Source organism: Plectropomus leopardus, chromosome 12 (genome assembly GCF_008729295.1).
Source record: "Plectropomus leopardus isolate mb chromosome 12, YSFRI_Pleo_2.0, whole genome shotgun sequence".
Taxonomy (NCBI): Eukaryota; Metazoa; Chordata; class Actinopteri; order Perciformes; family Serranidae; genus Plectropomus; species Plectropomus leopardus.
This window is the reverse complement of record NC_056474.1, coordinates 6,667,225-6,684,373: the sequence shown is the minus strand read 5'-3', so window position 1 is coordinate 6,684,373 and position 17,149 is coordinate 6,667,225. Positions and strand designations below refer to the sequence as shown.

Genomic DNA, 17,149 nt, shown 5'->3' with positions numbered 1-17,149 from the left:
TAAACTGCACACTGCTGTGGCTTTTTGCAGAGGAAACACAATCATGTGTCTGTTCCAGGCCCACACAGTATCGTGATCACGATCATAAAGTGCAGTACTATAAAATATTAAACAACTCCATATGTATTTATACACATTGCCAATTTGTAACTGGGTCATTGAGATACTGTCTATCTTGCATGCTGATTGTGCTGCCACCAGAGGGAAACAGAGTGTGCTCTATGAGAGACATCTCTGCAGCGCTGAGAGGACAGCATGTGCTGATCTCCTCATCACGTTTAAGATGCTAGAGTTGGACTGACCTCTTGATGGACTCATGTAAAGCCTCTGTTATATTTTAGTGGGTTAGTTTATTTAGCACACTAACTTATGTGCTAATAGTAGTTCTTATAGTACTAATTGTACTTATTTTTGTTCTTTTTTGTATTGATTTATATTGTGTTGCAGTATATGCATATTTATGTATTTCTGAAACCTTACATATTAGTTTCATACATTATAATGCAGCATAATCCACATATTTATATTTTTTTCCACACTTTACATGCGTAGCACATTATAAGTATTTTATATTCTTAATATTTTCTATACTAGTGTTAAATATTGTAACTTCATGTCAATTTTTTTGCATACTTCTCCTTTCTTATAATTCTTTGTCCTTTACATCAGATTGACTGTAACAAATCACAATTTCCCCTCAGGGATCAATAAAGTATTTATGATTCTGATTTTAATAATATAAAGAAACGCACAGGGTTTCAACACCTTATTTAACATCAACTTAAATAACTTTCCAATGACTTTTTAAGGCCCAGTTTCCTTAAATTCATGAACCAAACACAGCATAGTCAAGGCTAATTACAGTTATAACACTGAAAATGTAAAGAAGTAGCAGGCTTTACAGAGGCTATTAAAAAGAGCTAACCCTAACCCTCTATATTTAAAAAACAACCAAAATACACTTACCGAACCTACGGCCCATGACAGATGAGACATATATAATTTGCCATAATCCACAAAGTATTCTGTGCTGTTCTAGAAAATAATCATATTTTATAGACATTTTAGAGGGGAATCATGACAACCTTAAGTCTTATTATAAAATGTTTTTACAGAGGAGAAGACCTGCCCCCTTCCTGACCTCTGTTCTAATACCATCTGCAAGTCACTGAGTTTCTTTAGTTTCTGATGAGCCAGAACAGGTTCTTATTTTAGGCTAGATGATTATGGACTGCTACTGTGCACTGGGTAGTAAAATGCATCTCATCAGTGTAGACAAAATAGTATTTTGTTATCATTCATTAATAACTTGTCACATTAATTTATTAGCCATTGGACACAGATCCTGTCAGACCTCATGGTGCTCAGATCTGAGGACTTTCTTCCGCCGAGCTTTTTTCTGCGGGACCGGAGTGCTGCAGCTCATACCTGGACAGATGCTGCACTACACTCACACCGATACAGTCACCCAGCACATTGATGGTAGTCCTTATACGATCGCTATCAACAAACAAAAAGAGGTTATCAGTGTGACTTGACCACAACTACAGTTTATGGTGGTTATAAAATGTAAACTCAAAGGTTATCTTAAAGGTGAAAGTTAGCTATGTTACAGGTGAAATCAAAAACGTTATTTACTGGATTACTAAAGTGTGTTTACATGAATAACCCGTTTTGGAGTATCCCGTTTATGTGTTTAAGGAAGTAAACAGCGTATTCCATTTATGAAAAACCTACTCTGAAAGAAACAGGTTTTTCTGAGCTCATGTAAACACCATTTCCCAAAAATAATCATAACCGGGATAAACCTCATAAACTGGTTATTCATGTCCATTTAATCACACTAAACGTTCTCATAGTTTTAGAATTCTTGCAATTTAGAAACAGAACGGACTAAAAATAAATGCAGTTTCTACACTTCCAATACATTTGTATTTTTCTTCGCTGATATAATGTATGCACTAACCTTTAACTAAATGCCTATCCCCACAGACCTTTGAAGAATCAATTTGATCAAAATGTTCCCATCTTTTAAAAATGTTCCCACTTGTAAACTCTGAAACTGACACTGGTTGCCTGTGCACTTACAGAATCCAGTCGACGATCATGAGCAGTGAAATGTCTTCAGTGGGAAGTCCAGCTGATTCCAATACAATCACCATGGATACCATGCCAGCCTGTGGGATGCCTGCTGCACCAGTGCTTGCAGCTGTGACAATCAAACTGAATGGGAAAAACAATGATGGTTACATAATATAATTCTTGTCTGTGTTTAAGAAAACAGGCACAACTTATTAAACCAGGGATTTAAACTGGTAAAAATACTGAATAAAGCAGTTCCACTTAAAAAATCAGTGTTTTTCCAAAGTTTCAGAGAGGCTGCTTCCAACAAATTTTCATGGATAAAATTTAAAAACTTCTAAATTAAATGAACATTCACAATGTATAACACAAACAAAACTGCATAGTATTAATCACTCTAAATGTTGATTGTGTTATTAGAGGTCGGTCCTCCCTACCTTCAAACTACCACGCTTTGATTATGCATTGAAAAAAATTCAACATGTGACCAGTATAAACTCAATATGTTTGGCACTACCTGAGGGCAATGATTTGACCCAAGTTAAACTCGATATTGTTAACCTGGGCGATGAATAATGCCGCTACAGCTTCATAGAGCGCTGCCCCATCCATGTTCATTGTGGCTCCAATGGGGAGCATGAAGCGTGTCACTTGTTTCTCCATGTTGTGATTTTCCTCCATGCAGTACAGGGTAACAGGTAGGGTTGCAGAACTGTGAAAAAAAGCCAAACAACCATAAAAATATTGTCATTTGTCTGCTGTGTATTACATTTAAAAAAAAAAAACAACAACATAGGGGTCAGACTCACCTTGATGAAGTCCCAAAAGCAGTGGTGAGAGCCTGGAGTAGACCACCAATAAACCTGAAGGGATTCTTTCGTGTAACCATGAGATAGATGAGGGGAAGAGTGATGACGCTGTGGATCAGGAGGCCAGTGAGCACAGTGAGGAAATACATGGCAACTTCTCCGCCAATCTCGCCAACATCTGTCATCTTCACAATCTGTCCTGCCAGTAGGAAGAGGATTCCCACTGGGGAATACCTGTGATAGAGAGGGGAGACACAGCAGAGGATGGGCGATGAGACAAGCTCAATGTTGATGGACTAAGTGGCTATGTTTACATGCACACCAATAATCCACTATTATTCAGAATATGACAACATTCTGAACATAATACAGATCAGATAAACAGCATATCCCATTTGGATATTCCACATTAGGCCCTTTACCAAGTTTTCCTAATTAGGACCTGAAAATAGCTGATATTATTCGGGTTTTGTTTGGGCACGTATACAGCGCATTAGGAATATGCATCTCAGTTGGGGTTGGACACACAGTCTCTTGCCTGTTTACTGTCAGCTCTGTGCTTCAGCATTAACATTTTGTACATGAACCAATTCATCAACAGTTTGCAAAGCTGGGGGGTAGAGATGCATTTCAGGTTGGCGGGAGACACACACTTACTTTTAAATATTATGAAAGACTCGGATATCAACAGGTTTTTGGATATGCATAAACATTGCAACACTGACCTTCTCAAGAAGGTGAAGGAATGAAAGGAGGGGGCTGTTTGCACAGTCTAAACTCTACCACCACTACAAACATTTGGAAAAAAATCCTTTTTTGATGTAAAGAAGCAACAGCTCCAGCCGTTGCATTTTTCCATATGTAACATGATAAACAACGTGTCAGGGCATGTATGCACAGCTGCATGTAAAGTTGTTTTTATTATTATTAAAGATCTTGGTGGCAACAGTCTTTTTCGTAATGAGGGCAAAAAACAGAATATTTCGTGCAGTAGTCAGAGAGCATACAAATGAACACCAAGGCAGTAAACCAAAACCAATCATGTATGTAACAAACACACAAACAATTGTCTATTGTCTAATTGTCTGCCTTATCACAAAAACAAATAAAACACAGCATTTTTTTTTTAGGTAACAGTAAGCTTTACAAATCGCTATGGCCTACTATGTGGAAAGCTCTCAGCAGAAAATTGATAGCTAACACAAATAAAACAAGACAACACACAAGCAGTTCATCTTTATGACAACTTCTCTGCTTACCAGATGACGATGCTGACCAGATGCATGGTGGCTTTATTCAAACAGTCAAAGAAAACCTTTAGAGGTTCCCCCTTAGTCTTCAGACTGCCCAGGGCAAGGCCAAAGGCAACAGAGAAGCACAACAAACCCAAAATATTGACTCCGTCTGAGGTGCCTGGCACTGGTACTCTGTCATCTATAGGGGCAGCAGGAATGTTGTTAAGAGTAGGTGGTGTCGAGAAAATAATAGTTGGTTTCCAATCACAGGAACAAAAACAGATATCTCACAGTTTTCACTGGTTTCAGTCACACTGATGAGACTCCCTCCTGTAGAAACACTCCTGGAATAAACTGTTTTATACTGCATGAAAGACACAAGCAAATGTTTACCGTTACTAAGTATGAAACAGTGACAGTGTAATAAATATAAAATAACAAATCATTGCTGCTGCAGATCTCACCTTTCTGAAACAAGCCTCCACCAGATTTGAGGGAAACATGTTTCTGCAAACCAAAAACTGTTACTATGTGTTTTAAACTACCAGCTAAATCATTACGTTATCTGTAGATTACATTGTGTCAATAATTTTGACACACACCTGATGAGATCGAGGAAAGAATCCACCGTCTGCACAGCTTCTGTGTTACCACTAGAGGACACCGAAGCAGCCCTGGATGATTTCCCTGGTTGGATGAGAACAGCTAAGGCGATGCCAGTAAATGCAGCAATAAGTGTGGTGACCATGTAATAGCTGAAGGCCCTCAGCCCAATTTTCCCATAAGCCTTCCTGTCCACAGATGACATTACTGAGAAAAAAAAAAAAAAAAGAAATACTTAAAACATGAAGTATCTTTACCATGTTATTGTAGTAATTTAAATAAAGAGTTGTGTATGCTGGGTGGATATTAACCTACTCATGTATGTATATATGGATTTTTGATGGATATTTTTGAAAACACTATGCTCACATGCTCTTCTACATCTTTTCTTTAGAAAAAAACTATAAAATCAATCAAGTCTTCTATGTGCTTTGAGCACTCTGATCAGCTGTTAATCACTATGATGTCACTGTTAAAATAAGAAATTACTCTCTGTCTCAGCTACACATAAATAAAACAAACGTGGCAAAAACAGAATCAAACATCTTCTAATAATCTGATTGTTGCAGTTGAGCCCTCGGCCGTTTGAAACGATTTGGATTCTTCAGTGTTGATTCGGAAAAACAAACATACCCTGAAGAGTCCATTGGAAGCACTGATCCATCACAGGAGAAATACCCATTATTAGGGTTTTAACGGTATGAGTTTTTCACACTATGATAACCATCTCAAAGAATGTTGTGGTTTCACGGTATTACAGAATTATCCATAATATCTGCTATAATAAACCTTTTGGCCAAACAAATCTTTTATTACGACAATTGAAACTTGAAAACACACTAAAGTATGGGTCTCATTCATCTGAAAAGGGCTAAAATAAAGGTGAGATTCTCCGCCTTGCTGCATTCTTTTAATATCGCAAATAAGTAAATGTACACAATATAATAACCATCAATTTTCACATCCTGTAAACCCTTGTGGTTATTGATCTTGTTAGTATTATCAGTAAGCTGCGACCATGTGTGTGAAACCATTTCTTTATCAACTGATTAAAAATCATGCCTGAAGACCCAGTTTAACCAGCTGAATCACTAACCTGTAATCACACTGGAAACAATTAGAGGAAGCACCAACATCTGCAGGACTCTCATCAGCAGCTCTCCAGGAAAAGTTAAATATTTTACACCCCTGGGTGACATATTTACTTGTCGTAGTCCAAAGCCCAGGCCGATCCCTCAGAGAAACATAAAAACAAGTCAGCAAGTAGGTGTATCTGTCAGAAAGTGAGTTTAAAGCAAGCAAGCAGCAATTTGACCTCACAACGGTATATATGTAGATTTATGGTAGATTAAAAGACAATTTTCACAGGAGAATAAAGTGGATTGTTTGAAAACCACTCACCTATTACAACAGCAGACATTGTGAGAACAACAAAAGCATTTCTCTTGAGAAAAGCCATAACATTAGATCCATTCTGTGATGAAGATACATGACTTATGTTCTTACTACATTTGTCATATGTTTGTGTTTCCTGAGGTTCTGGAACCTCAACCGAGTCCAACACAGACAGGTCATCAGAGCTCAGCAGCACCACTTTCATGATTAGTCCCAACAACCAGTTAAGTCTGCAGAAAAACACATCTCTTACTAACATTAATAAAGTGAGAACGATTAGGACATTTATCCAAATAGAGTAGACATTTGTCAAAAGACATAAAAGCTAAAACAAACATCAAAGCGAGTTAATACATATACTAATATACATATACAGACATTAAATAACAACCTGCGTATAGAAGTATCAAGCAAGAATAACAAGGATTAAAACATCCTCCTCAGTCTTGTGTGACAGATAGAAAAAAGATATTACCTTTAAATGCTATTCCTTGATCAGTGTCCGTGCATAAAGTCCAGGCACTCCAGTAACAACAGCATGTTGATCCGATGTGGGAAAGTCCAGTTATTTTCCTATTTGGCAGACTGACAAGTTCTTCAACACAGTGAGTTTACTGCCTAGCATTTGCATATGACTTGAGGGAAAGATGCCGACACAAAGTTAGCTCAAAGACCAGAATTACTGCTTCAGGGTTGTATGCCTGCTGCAACCATTCAGGTTGCACTTGATGTTTACATCCATGTCTGTCAAAACATTGATGCACCACACAAATCTTCCCTCCGGCAGCACCAGAACATCTATACAATCAGCAACATTAGTGTCACCAATTCAGTGTCTGACCAAATGTGTCTCCTTCTATTCCTGAGATATGAGTAAAAAAGTGTTTACTACATTATGATGTCACAGTGATGTTAACTTTTGACCCTTTGGATATAAAATGTCTTCATATTAGACACTTGTATGAAATTGTGTCATAACTGGTGTATGAGCTCTTGAGTTATGGCCAAAACCTGTTTTGTGGGGTAACAGTGACCTTGAACCTTTTGACCTTGTTTGTGCTAAAATTTAAGGAAACTCACTCAAGGTCTTTTTGATACATTACCCTAAAGAAAATGAGAGGGGAAGCAAGGTCACAGTGATCTTGACCTTTGATGTCCAAAATCTAACAAATGTTTGAGTGCTGAATTTATGCTGAAAAATACATCCCTCAAGGGGTTCTTGAGATATTGCGTTCACAAAAATGAGACACACTAGGTCACAGTGACCTTCACCTTGACCACCAAAATGTAATCATTCATTGCTGAGTCCATGTGGGCGTTTGTGCTAAATTTGAAGAAACTCCTTAAAAGCGTTTTTGAGATATTGTGTCACGTGAATAGGACGACAAATGAACAAATGACAATGTTAACATGCTGATGTTAAGCAGGTATAATGTTCATACCTGTTCGCCTTCTTAGTTTTGGTGTTAACATGCTAACATTTTGCTAATTTTCTAATCATCTGATTGTTGCAGTTGAGCCCTCGCCATTTGAAATGAATTTGGATTCTTCAGTGTTGATTCGGAAAAACCAACATACCCTGAAGTCACTGGAAGCACTGATACCATCACAGGAGAAATACCCATTATTAGGGTTTTAACGGTATGAGTTTTTCACACTATGATAACCATCTCAAAGAATGTTGTGGTTTCACTGTATTACAAAATTTATCCATAATATCTGCTATAATAAACCTTTAATCACACTGGAAACTATAAGAGGAAGCACCAACATCTGCAGGACACTCATTGGCAGGTCTCCAGGAAAAAATAGTATAAAAAAACATTTTTATACCCCTGGGTGACATATTTTACTTGTCGTAGACCAAAGCCCAGGCCGATCCCTCAGAGAAACATAAAAACAAGTCAGCAAGTAGGTGTACCTGTCAGAAGGTGAGTTTAAAGCAAGCAAGCAGCAATTTGACCTCACAACGGTATATATGTAAGATTTATGGTAGATTAAAGACAATTTTCACAGGAGAATAAAGTAGATTGTTTGAAAACCACTCATCTATTACAACAGCAGACATTGTGAGAACAACAAAAGCATTTTTCTCTTGAGAAAAGCCATAACATTAGATCCATTGCAATAAATGTGTGATGATTGAGTCATTTTAGTTAAAATGGACAAAACTTTTTACAGTGGCTGAACCAAACCAATCACAAAACTACTTCTCTGAGAGCACTTAGGGTTAAGAGGATAACTGTATAGCTCATTGTAGAAAACATCCTGAAGCAGTTTCCAGTCTCCAATCATCACTTGCTTTACTGTTGATAAAATAAAACAATCCTTACACCTTCCATTAGGTTTCAGTGTCATATAAAACAATAAAGCAGAGGGCTAATACACTTAACAGGTCAGAGGTCCTATGTCTTTACTGATATTGCCTTCATAGAAAACTGCTATTAATCTCTCATCAAGATATCCAGATAAAGTACTAAAACCACGCAGTTCAAAAGACGATTCAACTGCAGAACACCAGGCAGGCAGGTAAAAACCAAAGAGTAAGCTTTGATGAAATAAAGACAAAAGACAAAAACAGGCAACAAAACTGGAAGTTGGTTAAAATAAAACATGTACAAAGAAATCTGAATTACCATTTACGGTTGCTTGCTTCTGTGAACCAGTTTTACAGTTTACAGTTTACATCTGTGTCTGTGTAAATATGTATGCTTCACACACATCTTCCCCCCCGCAGCACAGAATATCTATATATTCAGCACAGTTTTAACCTAAGACTAGTGTCGCAGGGTTTGAACAATGTTTCCCCTTCTAGCCCTCAGATATGATGTTGAATAATGGCCATTAGTGTTTCTGCCCAATATTATAATGTCACATTGATGCAGACCTTTGACCTTTTGTGTATATAATCACCACATTATTTAAAAATTAAAATTTCGAGAAATCATTCTTGAACCAAGTGTAACTTTGTGCCAAATTTGAGAAAAATCCCTTAAGCTGGTTTTGAAATCTTAAGTTAATAAGAATGAGACAGACCCAAGGACAGTGACCTTGCCTTTGAGGCACAGTGATAGCTCTGGTATTTTTTGTTTATTAAGTGACAGATGTATATTAATTTCTGTGGACAAAGAGCTTCATTGTCCACACTAGACACTCGCTTTCTTTTGGGACATGCTGTCATTTTGCTCACTCAGGACTGACTGCTGAATCAGTGGCAAACGTGGTAAAATTCAGTAAACCAGTCCGGTCCAGTGTTTAGCTTAATATCAAATCGGTCTGAAAATGTTCACACCAGCCCAACCCTACTGAAAACAAACTGGAAGGATAAATTGGTGGATTATTGGCACGTCCTTATGGGACCTCTGTTGCCAGTGGATTTGTGATATAAGGGGACTCAAGAAACTCTAAGATACTTTAAAATCTCCCTGATGAGCTGTACTGTCCACAAGGAAAACAGACAGAGAATCCAACAGGGAGCAGCAGTAGTGAGCGGCACAGATGGACTGACAAAAGACAAAGTGACAAAGGCTAAATACACAACGACAACAGGGAGATAATGCGGGACAGGTGACAGCAGGGTTAATGAGGGAAAGGTGAAAAGAATCAGGGTGAGGCACACAATCAGTTAGGCGGGAAAACACACAGAGACAGGAAGTAAAACTAGACATGACACATGCGGAGTGAACCTACAAAATAAAACAGGAAAAAGACCAAACATGAAAAAATACATAAAAAGGGAAAAACAGACACCTCACAATAAAAAAAAACAAATAGACTACAAACAACAACCCAGGATTGTGGCACTTCTTAAAGCCGGCACTATTTGGAGTCAGTCCACACGAATAGGAGAAAAATTTAAACAGATCTTCTGTAATTAGGTGATCTTAATTCCTATGAGCCGAGTGTCCAGAGCCTTATTAGTATTCTGTGTTAGGTACAGCGGTTTTAGGTCACGGAGGTGTTAAGTCCAAAGCGTCCCTTAAAATACTGTGTCTTAGGGGGACACTATATAGCAACAGTAGTGGACAGCACAGCAGATCAGGGAGAATTTTAAGTATCTTAGAGCTTCTTGAGTCCCCCTTAAATCACAAATCCACCAGCAACAGAGGTCCCATCAGGACGTGCCAATAATCCACGAATTACCCTTTAACTAGTGTGAACTGTGCTTTATGTGTGACTGCAAAGGATCATTGATTGTAATCAAATTATTATCCAAAAAGTTCAGTTATATCTGCAAAATATTTAGTGAAAGACAAAAAATAATTTTTGGAACCTAACAATTTGTGTTCGGAAAAACAGCCACTGAGCCTGGGAAGCTTAAAATATATACATTTCCAATAAGAATTTGTTTGTCCAAGAATGCATCTATGGATGTTCAATTTTTCAATTTATTTTTTTTTATGAAGCTTCTGCTGAAATGTGGACATTGAGTATTAATGTATAAAAACACAAGATTAGAAATGTATTTAATTTGCTCAATGTATAGTATACAGATTATGTGGACTAATCATGAGATTTGCAGGTTAATCTGGCTGTTCTCCTGTACTGCTGTACACCTTTTCTTATGTTGTTCAATTTTTTTAGATCACACATAAAGTTAAAAACTAGCTGGGGACCTGATCGTCGAGCATCTATCAGGCTCAAGTTCTAGTCTGTGGAAACCAAAACAGACCTAAAAGGAAAGTGAATGCCAACTTTAATTCTTTCTGAGATTCACTGACTTGATCTTATCCGGCCAGTTGGGGCATATTCCATGTTATTCTGTCCACCTCAGCCTGCTAATGTTGCAGCGCTGCTCTCCCACATGACAGCCAACATCTGCTGCATATGTGTACTCATAAGTATTGATCTGAACTGTTATCAGCAGATACTCAACAATAAATTAATTAAATCGGGATCAGAGACCAAAAAAAAAACTGATAACGTCATCTCTAATTGTCAAAAGTGTGTTGTTTGATTGCAGGGACATGCTGACAATGAGTTCTGAGTAACTGTCAGCACTATAGGGCTGATTAACACTGGTTCATATTTATGCAAATGTTCTCAAAACCTACAGATACGGACAAAAAAGCGCAGCAAGCCATATACAACCGTAAAAGACAACAAAGAAATTTAAAAAAAATAGCGGTACAGAGCAAATCGGTAATATAGTGACTAGAATTGGTGTATTGATGTATTCAATGGCCTCAGATCAGTGCTGTCAAAAATTACACCTCGTTGAAACTTTTAGTTTTTTCATCTTCTTGCAGCACCGTATTGTTTTTATAAAATTCCAAAATGTGCACTATTATTGCAGTACAGGATATATTTGCACTTGCTTTTATCTGTGGTTATCATGTCTACGTCAGTAATACGTGCTGGATAGTGAGGTAGACAGTGGCGGCCTACATCCTGAGGGTTTATCCTGCTGCATCATGTTGACAAGGTAAAGACTTTCCAGTGTCTGTAGCCTCCAATTATGAGCTAAGCTCTTTAGCAGTTTCGCCCAGCCACAAGTTATTGATACAGGCTTATCATCTTGACGCATAATACAGCAAGCGCCTCTTGTTAATATTTCATTGTTAAAAAAAATTGTATCTTAGTGCTTCTCCGTTTTTGGGGCGGGACTGAATAACAGTTTTTTACAACTGAGCTATGGTGTTCCTTGTGAATCAAATGTTGGCTGATGAGCTGAATAGTCTGCCAGAGAAGGTGATGAAGACAACAGGAGCAGATGAAAATGAGTCCAAAAGCATGTCCAGGGAGGAGTTTGAAGGATAACAGAAGCAGCAGTTGGAAGATAAGTGAGTAGGCAAAGATGCTTATGCTATATCTTCATAGCAAGACTGACTGTAGCACCAAATATGATTAACTGGTGTGGGACAACAGATAAACTTAACAGGATATTCTGCTTAAAAATGATTTTCATGTACACAAAAGTAATCCCACTCAATGCCCCACTGAAAGTGTGTGGCAGCCTATGTATCTGCAGAGACTCTATTTTGCTGTGGTCATTTTTGGGCAAAGAACAAAAGTGAAGTCAGGACTTGATTATAAAGGTAGCAAAAATATTAAAGGAGTGTTTCAATTTTGCACTTTATTTTGCAAAATGAATAAAGAACTAAAAGGCTAATGCACTGCAGAGCTGTTCATTTCATTATATTGCCAAACATAAGATAAACATTTGATTTATTTTCATTTTTATTTATTTTAATGTGCACTGTAGTGTAGAAGTATTGGATCGGGACTCCGTATCCGCAGATACTCAATATAAAAACACAATTTTTAAAAAATGGATATTATTAATAAAATTGATCATAACAGGACACCCCTAATATATATATATATATATATATATATATATATATGTGTGTGTGTGTGTGTGTGTGTGTGTGTGTGTGTGTGTGTAAATTTAGTATATTCCTGCTTCCTGTTTTACATTCTGTTTATTTATTTGCAATTATTATTTAATGTATTTAATTTTTCTTTTTTTTTAAAATGTTTTTTCCTGTATTTTAACTTGTGCTTTTTGGTGAGATTATATTTTGTTTTTATTTGCTAGATTACTAGATTTTCATCACCAAAGATTGCCTCTCTGTAATCACTGAGTATAAGATAAATAAAGAACTTGAACTTGAAGATGATGTCTGTTTTTATGTAAGGAGTGTGTGGGTGTGACTTAGTCAGTTTGAACTTGCCTTCCTGTGTGACTGTGTGATGCATGTGTGACATCAACGGATGTGAGCAAAGCTTATAAGGTAGGTTTAGGTAGGGGTTTATTTCCTTGGGGCTCAAATTAGCCAGAGAAGCAGATTAGGCTCTGTGTGTAATAACTCGTCAGGGCTCGGTTTCAGGAAGCCACCATTAAACACGTCTCTTAGCCAGTGTGCTTTAAAATGCCTATTAGATCACCTTACAACCTCAGGTAATGCTGATGTGTTGCTTATCTTTAATTAAGTAAAAAGACAAACTGTAATGACGTTAAAGGAGCAGTGTGCAACAGTCAGAGCACATCTATAATTCAGAGTCTGAGCCGGGATTGTCTGCACACGTCTCTCAACATGGAGGTTTCTGTGTTGGCGGCTAGCAGCTTACAGTGCTAACATTGTGATTAGTGCGAAAGGCAACACTGCTGTGTTGAAATCCTGATGTTTTTTTAAGCCCTAAATGGATTAGCTCCACATTACATACTGACCTGCTAACTCTATATTCTCTGCCTGGGTCACTCAGGTCATCGTCACAGCAACTCCACTCACTCCCTCAGTCACAGCTCAAAAACAAAGGTGAACGAGCTGTTTCTGTTGCTGCTCCCAGACAAGGCTTCCCTTTGCTTTTTTTCCCTTTGTTTTACTTCGGTTTTTAAAAAACATATGATTATTATTATTATTTTATCGTATTACATAATGTATAATTTTTCATAATTTCATCATGTAAGATTGTGTTTAGACAAATCCTACCACATCTGCCTCGACTGGAAAGCACTTTTCAGGACTCATCCAATTAATAATGGGGCAGCCTGATGAGACACACATCTGTTATGTCTTTAAATTCTGGGGGCATACGGTGTCCAATAATTCATTTTAAAATTTTATTCAAGGTTCCCACACATTTTCATGGGCACAATTTCAAGCTTTTGTTTTTTAAGGACCCAAAATATTTTTTTTTGCTTGGTCGTCTTGCCTAGCATTTTTCAAATTAAAAGAAAGAAAAGGGAAAAAAATCCCCCAAAATGTCTATAAAAATCAGCAAAAATTAAAAAGATGTAAATTATCTTTTTTTAAGCACAACACAGTTTGTGATTTTTCCAAGCCTGGAAAAATATGATTGGTTTTCCATGACCGTAGGAACCCTTTTTATTTGAAAATTCTTCTGCACTTGGCTAAATTTTAAAGAAATAAAAATTGTCTGCATCTTTAATACCTCTTAAGATTCCCAGCCCCTTTTCTATATTTGAACAAAACATGTCAAAGGAATGGTGTGGCTGTTAAAACAACTAATTACTTAATTAATTAAGAAAAAACATTTCTTAAAAGTCCTCATATTGTTTAATCTGCATAAGAGACAGTTTCTTGGTCAGTAAATCCCCTTAGACAACAGAGTTTAAAAATATTTCAGTGAGTTTGCTTCTGCAGGTTCTGTAATTCCTGTGGGGCTTGAATTCATATTGGTTTGTGTTTTTTGACAAAGCACATCTCAGTAAACGTGAGATCATCTTCGCGTACAGGTGACACAGCAGTGTGAGAATGAGGTGAGAGAGTTCATCCATGGCCAGGACGTCAAGTAACTGTGGATCTGTGCCAAGCTGTGGCTCTTGGTCAAGCTAATCCTTTTAAAAGAGGGTCAGGGCCTGCACAGACCACCCTTAAATAGACAAGGTTGAAGCCTAGTATAAATATGGAGACCGCTCTTCAGTACTGATAACAACATTACCGCTGATACACTCAGAAGAGTGGGCTTATAACACTGATGACGTGCGTTCAGTTTTTTTCAGGACAAGATGATTAAATCTGGATTGAGGTGAGGAGGTGAATAAGGAACAGCTTCTTTTCTGCTTTAGTTAAAGTGGAGCACCTTCTAAATTAATAACTCCTATGTGTTAGTCTTAAAGTCTTAAACTTGTCATGTCATCCAGTATGAAGTGTGGAGCTCCTCTGTAGACAATATATAGGAGCCTGATTTTGTGGATAAAGAATAATTGTTTTCTATATACCAAAATGAGCTTCATTTTATTGTAATGGTCTCAGTGATGAAACAGAATATGTAATATACTTAGATAGGTATCTGCGGATACAGAGTCCTGATCTGATAGTTATGTTTACCTGGATAATACAGCTGCATAATACTAATTTCAAGTACTTTTAAGTTATTAAAATCAATCAGTGTATATGCTTTACAGTTTAAAAGCTCTGCAATGCAATACATGAAAAAGTCTGTATCCAAACAGTTCCTAAAGGGTTTTTTATTCAATTTCCTAATAATAACAAAGCAAACAAACTTAAAATATTTTTATATGGCTCTTATCATAATTAGTGCATCATTTGTTTTTTCAACAAAATAACAGTGAAGAAAGTAAAATGTGTCTTTAGAAACTGCTGTCACATCACTTTGTGCAGCATTGTAATAAAAGTACAGAACACTATAAAGGAGTAATATAATCACTATTCCACTTCAAAGTAGTGTTATAACTGAACTTTAACATTCATAGTCATAACAAATAAAAACTGATCATAATTCAGCTCACTACAGCATTATAGTTCACTACAAAGGAACAAAAAAAATTCAAATTTCACTTTAAGTGGTGTTGCAGCTTCAGTTAAATGTGAAAAAGAAATCAGTTTCTACTTATTGGAGCAGCAGCATTACAATAAAACCTGAATATCTGCCACAAATCTCTCTCTCCTTTTATGACACCTGTGTGACAGTGGATGCTAACAAAAGATCAGGCAGGGCATATGCTTTTGTAGGGTACAATTAAACCAATTAAGCCATTATAGGAAGGGATATCATAAAAAACAACTCTGAAAATTCCCTTAAACTTCCCAAGGGCCTGCATCACCTCTCTTGTTTGTCAACAAAAGTTCGTGGTACAGCACACATGCTCTGCTCTCTTAACCAAATCAATTAGCGCAATGTGAGTGGCTGATTGGGTTAATGGGATCATGTTTCATAGAATGATCTCACACACTCTGATCAGGCGTTCCTGGTGTGAATTGTTTTCCCTTGCTAACAACATTACCGTAATGTGGTAATGCTGTTGATGATTAGACAGCAATCTTTAAGGAAAGCTTTACTCAAAGCCACCTGCTTCTTTGTCCACCCTTTAACCTTTTAATACACTGTCCGTATGCTGGGACACATTGTTTGGGCTTAAGCATCTTGGACACAGGACAGAGGACACAGAGATAATGTAGGGGATGAATTCAGATGTGGAATATTGATGCAATTTATACAATAAAGGCATTCGAAATATTAAGACTATTAATTTAATTTCTCTTGTATTAATTGATAATGGTAAATATTGCTGTTTAATGGCATTTATACATGCATAAAGCTACATCTTAATTTCTTATTTCACATTTTTTCCTCATATTTCTTTCATGTTCTTATATATATTATATATATATATTATATTTTTACCTCATTCTTATTTGTCTGACTTTCTATCTGCATCTATGAAATTATTAAATACCCAGCCTATAAAGTTCTAAAAAGTTGAAAACCATTTTTGTAACATCCACTCAACATGAACGTGTAAACGGTAAATGAGACGTTTAGACTCTAGGTGAGGGAAGCATTAACTGGGTCAAGGAAGGCTCTAATCTGGATGAGTGGAGGGAGGGTTAACCCCTTTGACTGTTATGACAGACTAAAAGATTAAAAGACAAAGTACCTGAATTGACCAAATATTTATTTTCCTCCCGCCTAAGGACGTTATCTGTCTCGGTTAAACTAATAAATAAGCTGACTTTAAAGTAGCATTGTAATAGGACAAAGGCACTGTGTTTACTGTACATCCATCAAGGATGCACTTCAACCACATTTAGGTCTGATCTGCCTTTGTTGTGAATATGTGCCTTCATTTGCCAACTAATAACTAACCAACTAATAGTTGGTTCCTAAAATGTTAGTTATACCAGCCTTCTAATGTATTATTTAATACTGGCCAACTTAATTATAAACAGACACTTCACTCCTGCTGGTGGGTGACGTAATGAGGAAATCGTCTGTGTGAAACAATGGCGGGCAGCCTGCACGTCTACGGCAAGATGTGACAAAGTCAGCTTTTTCCTTCACGTTTTGGCACGATCTGATCACATGACCAGTCTCTCAGCATTTTACCCTCCCTTTTCCATCATCTCCCTGTCATCCCCCTGCTGCTCACCATCCCCCTTTCCCCCTGTAAGCTGACACAGCGCCTTTAAACATTAGCCGCTTTCTTTCTAATAGGATCTTGTGGGCTTAAATTGTCATCTGATAAAACTAAGGAGCTTGATAGCTATGCTGCACCCTCTTAACCAATTTGTACTCAATTAGGATAATGGGGAA

General features: G+C 37.2%; 1 protein-coding gene across 1 annotated transcript; it reads right to left on the bottom strand.

Annotated features, from left to right (window-relative positions):
- Positions 1–855: 855 nt before the first annotated feature.
- LOC121951125 (excitatory amino acid transporter 1-like) lies at positions 856–6,329 on the bottom strand. The gene is made up of 10 exons (XM_042497354.1): positions 6,131–6,329; positions 5,826–5,963; positions 4,729–4,936; positions 4,591–4,633; positions 4,418–4,490; positions 4,151–4,325; positions 2,892–3,125; positions 2,600–2,794; positions 2,089–2,223; positions 856–1,500 (listed from the first exon to the last, which is right to left on the bottom strand). Exons 1-10 carry the CDS (start codon positions 6,327–6,329, stop codon positions 1,365–1,367), a joined length of 1,536 nt encoding a protein of 511 aa, XP_042353288.1. The 3' UTR covers positions 856–1,364.
- Between the last annotated feature and the right edge of the window lie 10,820 nt (positions 6,330–17,149).